The following is a 9925-nucleotide window of genomic DNA, read 5'->3' on the forward strand; positions in this document are numbered from 1 at the left end:
GTGTTTGACTAAAAACTATTCCGGCAGAAATACATATTTTTTTTGTTTTAGAAAAAAATAGAAGGGATTAGTAACATATCTTTACATCAAGCTCTGTTTACCAAAAGTGAAATCTTTGTTGTATTTCTAGTTCCCAGTTTTTGCTTCCTAAGTCTTCCTGTATTCATAGATTCAAAGAATGTAAGAGCTGGAACGGACTTGAAAGATCTAATTCTGTTCCTTGACAATGTTAATGAGAAATCCACCCGCCACGCCCCCCAAAAAACACACAAGTTTTCTAGAAAGTTGTATTTCTTTGTTTTATTGAGGTAGCCTTAGTTTGAGCCTGGAAATAAAATTATCTAATATGGCCATTTTAAGACTTTTTTTTGTCATCACACAGGCTAAGAGTACTTACATGGATACATTCCCCTCCTCCTCCATTTTAGTAAATCTGTTTTGGTTGGAATGTCAGTGTTGGGATTGGGGAATAAGAAGGCAGAAATCTCTCTAATTTCCAGGGGGGGAAAATGTTGATTTAGAAGTCACTTTTTAAGAATTTACTGAGTTTTATTAAAATAAAAAAAAACTTTTCAAAACCAAATACTCATCTTGAGTTTGAGAAATGTTAGTTTACTTCATTGTATGTTTCATAACATATACTCTGGTGTACAAAATAAGCATAGCAACTGCTACAGGCCGCATACTGTTTTGATTGTTTTACATGCATTGTTAACTCATTTAATTCTCCAGACAACCTTCTGAGGTGGGCTTTGTTATCCCCATTTTAAGGATGAGGACACTGAAATACAGAGAGATCAAGTAACTTGCTCAGTATAAATTGAAGCCCCAAATGCAGAAGAGATAAGCAATCTACAGTTTTGCTCAAATTTGAGCACATTTCTAGTATGATCACTTTAAGATTTTTAATACATAAATTTGTGGAATAAAGTTTGAGAAAATCCTAATGAAGAGAGTTTTTCAGAAGTGATATTTTCCCTCTGAGAAAACTTTGAGGTCATTGTATAAGCACTATTGGTATACTTCTATTTTTTTAACTGTTAAATGTTTTGTAGTTTAGAGTTCATTATTGTATTCTTTTTTTCACTTTGCATGGAATAGTTACCCAATATATCCTCACATTTTACATATTTTTATTCATATAATTTATCTCATTGTCTAATCTTTAATTTAAATCTGCTAACTTTCCCCTTCTGCCTTTAAAATGCATGGGCATTTCATTATTTCATGGTAGTATAACCAACTGCCTTTTTCATAATTTTAAATGACCAGGTGTTAAAGATTTTATTGAGCTCATTAATTACAAAGAGAACTAGAAAGATGTTACTGCCAGTTCAAAGGAGAATTCAAAGAACATATATATGTGTAGGATATCAGATGGCTAAGATAAATTTACAGATAAATGTAAAAATGGTCAATATCCACAAAGCAATAATCAATTATATTTGAGGGGAAATTTTCATTTGTATTTTTATTGATAAGAATCATTTGCATTGCTGTCATTTGGCAATAGAGGTATAAAAGAAATACAGTAAAAGGCACAGACAACCCTGAAGGGTATGCTAGATAGTAATCATATTTGCTCATTTCAAAGTCCTCAGCAGTTTTTTCTGACAGCCTATCTCCCCTGCATGATCACAATAATCTCAGAGATTGTTCTTAATCACGAGAGGTTGGTCTCACTATGTTTGTCCTGTTTGTGTAGGTGCAGCAGGACTGTTCCTTATCAATATGGCCTCCTTGAGTTTGTTTTTCAAATGTAGATCCATACAGTATTAAATAACTATTCTAAAGTTACAAAATTATCTTCTTTCTAGACATTTTCATAAGAAATCTGAGACTGAACTTTTAAAGGCCTCTGAAGAATAGGAAACTAAGTCTAAGAAACACTGTTTACCATATATTTCGTCTGCAGTGCCTGGAAGTTTGAAAGCATTCCTCTCTTCTGAGTTTCCTCAGATGTTTTATGTAATTAATTCTTGTTTCACTGGATCTGTGAACAGTCTGCTTTCATGATTCTATCTGCTTCTGGACTAGTCCTAGAAATCATACTCAATCTAATGATGTTTGCAAGTTGTCAAAAATATCAGCTTACAGTCTTCTACCCAAGACTATTCTTTGAGGTATCAATAGTTTGAAGTGCCTAGAATGGTCCTTTTCCACAAGGCTTGGAGTCTGTCCTTTGTTGAAGATAGAAACTCTAATCTGTAGTTTATAGCACAATCTTTGGGCAAGTATCAAAACAAAAACAAAAGCTATTTGTAGTTGACAGTGACTGAATGATTGTGGCTATTACTGATAATTGTTAAATGGGGAAGATCTGATGAGGGTTCATAGTAAGAATAATGCTACTAATAAGGAAATTTGGTTTTTCTTATGGCATGCAAAATAAAGGTAATAGTCATTCCAAAAAAATTATATACAAAATGCCTTAATGGTGATTGAGCCTGTTTTCAAAGAGAATGTTATATGTTACATCTGATTTATGAAAATGGATAGACATAATTTTTCATACCAGGAATATCCAGTACATAGATTTAGTAAGCATAGAATAGGATCTAGTGATCTGTATTTTTACAAAATGCCATGTGTAAGTCTAGTGTACATCCCAGATTAGAACCACCGAATCTAGATTCAAATTAAGAAAGAAGTAATATTGTAGCCCAATAAACATGTTACATAAAAAGTTAAATTATGACTGGCAACATTAGTATCAGGCAGTATACCTTCAGGCCTCTGATAAACCCAGAAAAACACTACAGAGTTGTTTCATAAGTGTTCTGTTCAGTTTTTCTCAAGGTTAAAAAATTATGAATAGCAAGAAAATTTACACAATTCCAGGGACTTCCTATGAAGTATACATTTTTGAAATGTACTAATAACATCTTACCTATGCATTTTTAACCCAGGGAAATTTTAATGTCTCTTCTGATTTAACAGCTCTTACCTCACAACTCTTGAAAGTAGTAACACATCAAACATGCCTAATTAATTTTAGCCTCTCTTTTATAAGGTAAACTTAAAAACATCTGTCCTTTTCCTGGGGTTCTCTGGGAAATCTCAAAGTAGTTCAGGTGGATTTCTTTTTCTAAATTTAAGGTCTGATCTTAAGATGGCAAAGTCAAAATTTTTCAGAGAAGAGTTAAATATTTGATTAGTGTAGGATTATTGGTATCTGAGAAGCAGTATTTAGTTATCAATTTAATTGAAGTGACAAGCATTAAAAAATAAATGAAGAAGGTAACATGATTGTAAAGAATGATAGCTCTTTTATAAATAACCAAAGACAATAAAATCAACAGATTCTCTGCTACTTAGGCTGATTACAGGGAAGAGAAAGAATAACTTTTCATTTTGTGTTTAAAGGGATTAAATAGTAAATCAAAAAATAGTTCCATCCAAATTGATTGAATTTTGCTAAAATTTTAACACATTTCATAGCTTCTTTTAAGACTCATATTATAAATCAATGCATATAAAATTCAGTTTCCAAGTTTTGTCCTCCTTTGTGCTTCAACTCTAGAGCAAACCAACACTTAGTACTAAATGAATCCTCCTCAGGGTCCCTAATACCCTTGAGAGGAATCTGTGAGGTAAAAAACAGTTTTCATGATTATACTACAATTATTTTGACATGCAATATATTCAAGTAAATATCTAAATTTTTTCTTGGTTTTAGTTTTTAATATGGTAAATAGCAATAATTATAACTTACATAACTGAAAATTCTTTGGGATTGTTGGTAACTTTTTAAGAGTTTAGAGGGATCACAGACCAAAATTTTGAGAACTACCACTTTAGGGAAGAATTACTCTTTCTTTCCGTGAAAGACAAAAACATGTACGGTTTGTATTTCTTAATCATTATTACTCGTAGTGTAGTCTCCACCACTTATGTTAATTATGGCTTTTAACCATTGTAATTTCTATTTCTTAGAAGAAACTAGAGGCAGGGATGGACAGTTGAGACATGTCATACACAAACATTGTAGCTATCAGAGCTTGTAAACTTCCTGTACTACCTTCTATACCACACATAGATCCTTTTACACTTTGTTAAAGTAGCAAAAATGAGTAAGTTCGTTAACATGACTCAAAAGTATTGCCTCTCTATAGTATATGAAAAGTGACAAGCAAAAGGACATAAACCTATGTTCAGTAATTAATGTTTGAGAATTCTACGTTTAGTGATTATCCATTAATTAATTCAACCTAGTTTACTGTTTTAAGTTACCTAATGCCAAAGATCTTGGAAATTATCTTCAATATGACAGCATATAAAATGGTAGATACTGTTGAACACAGATTTACATTGTTGTGCTCTTAAACATTATGGAGAATATTAGTTAATTTGACTGACAAGTCTCTATATGTTAAGAAAAACCCGAGTGAAATAAGATACATGTTTGTATTGTACTTAACACTGATACACTGGAGAAAAGACATGGGTGTTTTTTTAAATCAAAGTTTTTAGTCTTGGTTATTGAAGAGTTCACTTAATTGTGTGAACTTGGAATCTTAAAATATTTCTGCTTTATTTCCTATAGGATGACCTTTTTAAAGTTTAATATAGTTAAAGTAGTACAAGTTCAGTTTCTTTATTTTTCAGGAATTTTAGAAATATTTATCTCTAAAATTATTTTTCTATTTATCTTGTAAAATCAGGATTGAGCTCCTTTGATTTAAGAGACATTATAATTTAATTTGTTAATTCTCTCCTTAGGGTATTAATATGATTATACATAGTGATGGATAAAGCCCTTTCTGAATTAGACACATAAAGAACTTAGAAGCTTCAGTTCTGCCACTTTAGCCCCAGATCAAGAGTGAACATAGAAATAAAAACAATTACAATCTAGCTATCCAAGCTAGAATTCTTTTTAGATACTAAGTTGATTTTAGTTAACAGTGGACTAATAGACAAAAAAAAAAAAAAAAAAAAAGACTAACAAGATGAAATTCTCTATTATTTCTCACCCAACAAATTAGGTAGCTATTCACAAATCCACTTACAAAGATCTCCAAATGATCTGATTGTAAAACTAAATTTGCAATTATAGCTTATTGTCTGAACAACAACAACAACAACAAAATACAAAACCAGTAGAGAGGGAAAAAACTAGAGGAGGTGTCAGTGGAGTTAAATTTGTATTACTATTTGGGATTTGCACTGGGAACTGAGAAAAGATGAGATCAGGGCTTAAGTTGCACAGTAGTATTAGATACCTGACTCTGTAGGAAAAATCAGTTTTGTCATTGAGCATACTGAATGACCTCCAAAACTGTTGAAAGGTAATTTTTGATAAAACGTAATACCATTACTCTCTAATAAATAAAATGACTATGTCTCTAGGATATAGGGATCAGTTGCCCTTTTGATTTCCTACCTGGTTGTCTAATAGTTGCCTGAGATTTAATTAAATATTACCTCTAAACCTTCCTTTCTTGAGTCCTCCTAACTCCATTAATGTTAGATCTATTCTTCCAGTTCCTCAGACACAAAATCTGAGTCATCCTTGATTTCTTTCTCCAGCTTACACATCTGATCTGTGAGCAAAATTCTCTTTTCTGGTATCAAACTATATCACAATCCATCAGCTGCTAAGTTAAAACAAAGATCAGAACTTTCCACTTCTTTGCTCCAAACCCAGTGACTTCCTTTCTCAAAGTAAAGTTCTTGCAATGGTTTTCAAGGCCCTTCATGTGACGGCCTCCCATACCTCTGTCTTCATCTCCTACTGCTCTCCGTGGCTCACCCACTCTGGCCACACTTCGCTCACTAGTGTTCCTTACACATACTAGGCACGGTTCTGCCTCACTGTCCCACTGCTTTTGCTCTTGATGTTCCCTCTGCCCAGGACATAGAAACCACATGGGGATGGGACCTCTTTTCTGTTTCTGTTTTTCTTTTTCTTTTTTTCTTTTGAGCACATCAAGAACACCCACGCCTTGGAGCCATTATATTTGTTCTTCCTTCAGCCTTGTAATATCTTTCCTCAGATATCTGAATAGTTTACTATCTTATTTTAGTATTATCTCTACTCAAATGTCATCTAATTAGAGAGGGTACATCTAAAGTAATCCACATGGGCCCTTTATTCTGCTAGTTTTTTCTTTTTTAGGACTTTAATGCATGTTACTTGTTTATTATTTGCCTCCCCACAATGAGTGTGGGGCTTTGTTTTATTGCTGTGTTTTCAACATCTAGGATAGTTACTGGCATCTACTAGGCACTGAATATTTGTTGAATAAGTGAAGCCAGCTGTTGGGACATGAGGGAGTGGGATTATGAATAGTAATACCTTCTTCATTCCTTCCATTAAGGCTATAAATTATCATCTTTCCTCTCTGTCATTTTATAGAAAAGTTCCTTGTGTGGAGAAATCCCTGGCTCATGCTTGAATTTCAACCAATTAAATAAGCTAACAAGTAAATATTCTTTAATGCATTAAGACCCTGGGATAGTTATTTAATTTTCTATCATATATATGAATACCTCTGGCAGTCAAGGTTGAAATAAAAATTGGATGATCTTGGGAGGTAAAGAACAAACATTTATAGAGAGGGAAGTGAAGGGCCTGAGACAAATTTGAAACTGCTTATAGTTGGCAGGTAGTTAGCATTTATCTTTCTCTAAGTCTCTACTTCTTGATTGGCATAGGAGGGCAGAGGGCTAACTGATTTTTTCAGTCCTAAAGTAGGGGAAAATCCTTGTTTCTTTGACATCCATTCATTCAGAGAAGATGTGCGTTACCTACCAGGTCTGGGTCCTGGGTATGCAGTGGTGAATGAGATAGTTTCCTATTCACCCTACCCTTTTGTTTCCTTCCCCTAATTTTGTAGTTTGAATGTTAAATCATTGTTTTCTTGTTTTGTAGGTGATGAAAGAACTATGGTCTTTGTTGAAACTAAGAAAAAAGCAGATTTTATTGCCACTTTTCTTTGTCAAGAAAAAATATCAACAACAAGTATTCATGGGTGAGTAGATTGGTATGATTTCCTAGTAAGGAGGTGACTTAGTAAGGAGGTGATTTCTATTTGTCATTTGTTAAGAAATGTCAATATACTTAAGTAATATAAAATCCTAGAATTAGGATTCAGAATTCTCAAGATCTAAACTTACTCTTCACCCTCATTTTAAATTTTTATAAGAAGCAAGTGGTGGGGATGGGTGAGTTAAAGGTATATCTTAGACTCCACATTATGAGGAGTGTTAACTTCTCAAGAGATCTTACTTAAGGCTCTCTCTCTGATCCTTAGATCCAGGTGTTTCTAATCTTCCTGATGCCTGACCCTTTTTTTTATTGGAGTCCTTAAAAGTGTCATAAACACAACTTCATTGGCACTTTACTAGTGGATCTAAAATATTAATCAGTGAATATGTAGAATTCAGAGATACTTTTTAAAAATACTTAAAAATTTTTAAAGTTATTTTTGAGAAAGCATTCTGATTGATCAAGTAGCTATATTTTGTCAAGACTAGAAAGAGATCAATATTAATAGGTGAAATTTGATGTTTGTTATATTTGAGTTTGTATTTTGACTCCATGTGTTAGCTGTTACCTTACCTCATCTGCATATGGGAATAATTGTCCTAACCACAAAGTATTATTGTGAGAATTAAATTAAGTGATGACTTGAAAGGGATTGGTATAATACTTGTTATGTAAGAAGTAGACATTCATGTTAAATGCTGCTGTTTTTACTGTTATTAAAAAGAAATTTATATGTTGAACTTTAATGGATCTCCTTAAAAATATTCTTAAGAGCTGCCCTAATACATGCTTTCTTTTCTTTCAAGTGATCGAGAACAGAGAGAGCGAGAGCAAGCTCTTGGAGATTTCCGCTGTGGAAAGTGCCCAGTTCTTGTTGCTACTTCAGTAGCTGCTCGAGGGCTGGATATTGAAAATGTTCAACATGTTATCAATTTTGATCTTCCTTCTACCATTGATGAATATGTTCATCGAATTGGGCGTACTGGTCGTTGTGGAAATACTGGCAGAGCCATTTCCTTTTTTGATCCTGAATCAGATAACCATTTAGCACAGCCTCTAGTTAAAGTACTGTCAGATGTAAGTTTTTAATTTTTAAAACTGAATGGATAGTGTTCTTTTATTGAAAGACATTCTATACATATGTATATTTAGGAAAAGTAAACTCTTCATCTCTGAGACTTTATGTTAATGTTGTATATGAAGTTAATTTTTTTTTTTTGAAGGCTCAACAAGATGTTCCTGCATGGTTGGAAGAAATTGCCTTTAGTACATATGTTCCCGGCTTCAGTGGTAGTTCAAGAGGAAATGTGTTTGCATCAGTTGATACTAGAAAGGTTAGTTAAGGGGAAAAACTCAGAACTCAGTTTTAGTTTTTACTCTTTGTAAATGTTGTGCTTAATATTGTGAAGTAACTATAACATTGAATAATTTATCTAAGCCATTATTTTCATACCTAGAAGATTACTTTAATATTTCTCTGAAAATTTCATGTACATATATAGTTTTGGTCTTAAAGTTTGAAGAATTTGAAATTTATGCTCAAACACCTTCCTTTCCCAATTTTGCTGGCATTTTAAACTCCAATTTGAGATCTTTGGAGCTTTCTGTAGGAATGCTTTTTTTTAAAAATTTATTCTGACCACATTATTAAGTAAGATAAAATAATAGAGATGAGTTGCATATCTTTTCTATGATGTCAGTTTATAGGCAACATCACTTATACAGATACAGTGAACATACTAGTCATTAAATATTTATGCTTATTCACTGAAAAGGAGAGTCATTTTTCACTTGCCAAAAGTATTGGCTTAAAAAAGTTTTTTCTTGAAATATTCTGTGCAATTTAGACTTCCCAGGTTGATATGGGCCTGTTTATCAAATGGATTGGATTCAGTGAGAATGAAATTATATATATATTTAGGAAAGACATAGTAGAAAGCTTGAATCCCTGCTCTCAGTCTGGACAATGTAACTTCAAAACTGTATAAAATTAAATGTATGTTTGTTTGTTTCTTTTCTTTCTTTCTTTTTTTTTTTTTTTTTAAGAATTTCCAGGGCAAGAGCTCTTTGAACACAGCAGGGTTTTCTTCTTCACAAGCTCCCAATCCAGTAGATGATGAGTCATGGGATTAAGGCTAAAAGAACCTTCAAGTTTGTGGTACAGTTTTGATGCAGAGAAGAAAATAGTTTTGATTTTTGAGTTTTTAACAGAAGTGTGAAGCTGACACTCTTCTATCTCCTGTCCTTCTGTTCTTACTCCCACCCTTAAAAAAATCCTTACTGACTAGTTATGTGTAATGCTAAAAGTTACAGCGTTGCAGTTACTGATAAAAATGGTGTTAACCAGAAAGATTAAAGCATTCTAAACGTCGTGCTTATTTCTAGTGTATTCTTCAGGGGTTTTAGACATAATTCCTGTCTAAATGCTATGTTGTAGTATACTGTTTGTTGATCCTATAATAAATAGGATATAGGATACACTTTTGGTTAAAAATTATTGGGTCTCATTTTTACTTAAAAGCAATAGTGTGTCACTGAAATGTGATGACATGGTTTTCATGACACAAATAGTAAAAGACAAGCTTTTTAAAGTAATTTTGATTGTAGATCATCAGATATATGATGAAAATGGTTAAATGTTTGCAATGTGAGCTTAATGACACAAATGTTTGTTTTTATATATACAGACTTTCCTTGAAAATAAAGGATGGAAACACTTTGCCCCCTAAGTTTTATGACAGCACTTTTAATTTTTCTTGTTACATATACATAGTTCTCAATTTCTGCCTTTGGAATTTTATCTTATTGAGTCTTGTGAAATGAATGAAGTGAACAAAAGGTCTTATATAAAGTAATATGTATAATATGCATTAATACACAGATGTAATAATGAAAATCGTTCTTTGAGCTCAAACTATATCAACAAAAAAC

General features: G+C 32.6%; 1 protein-coding gene across 3 annotated transcripts in view; it reads left to right on the forward strand.

The window, feature by feature from the left end:
- Window positions 1–9723, forward strand: part of DDX4 (DEAD-box helicase 4) — a 58132-nt gene extending 48409 nt beyond the window's left edge. For all 3 annotated transcript variants that reach the window (XM_032472358.1, XM_032472374.1, XM_032472366.1), the window contains 4 exons: window positions 6878–6977; window positions 7801–8071; window positions 8218–8328; window positions 9041–9723. In XM_032472358.1, coding sequence (XP_032328249.1) covers window positions 6878–6977; window positions 7801–8071; window positions 8218–8328; window positions 9041–9127 — 569 coding nt within the window. In that variant the 3' untranslated portion in view covers window positions 9128–9723. The remainder of the gene's footprint in view (window positions 1–6877; window positions 6978–7800; window positions 8072–8217; window positions 8329–9040) is intronic.
- The last annotated feature ends 202 nt before the right edge of the window (window positions 9724–9925 follow it).

The sequence above is a fragment of the Camelus ferus genome, chromosome 3 (genome assembly GCF_009834535.1).
Source record: "Camelus ferus isolate YT-003-E chromosome 3, BCGSAC_Cfer_1.0, whole genome shotgun sequence".
Taxonomy (NCBI): Eukaryota; Metazoa; Chordata; class Mammalia; order Artiodactyla; family Camelidae; genus Camelus; species Camelus ferus.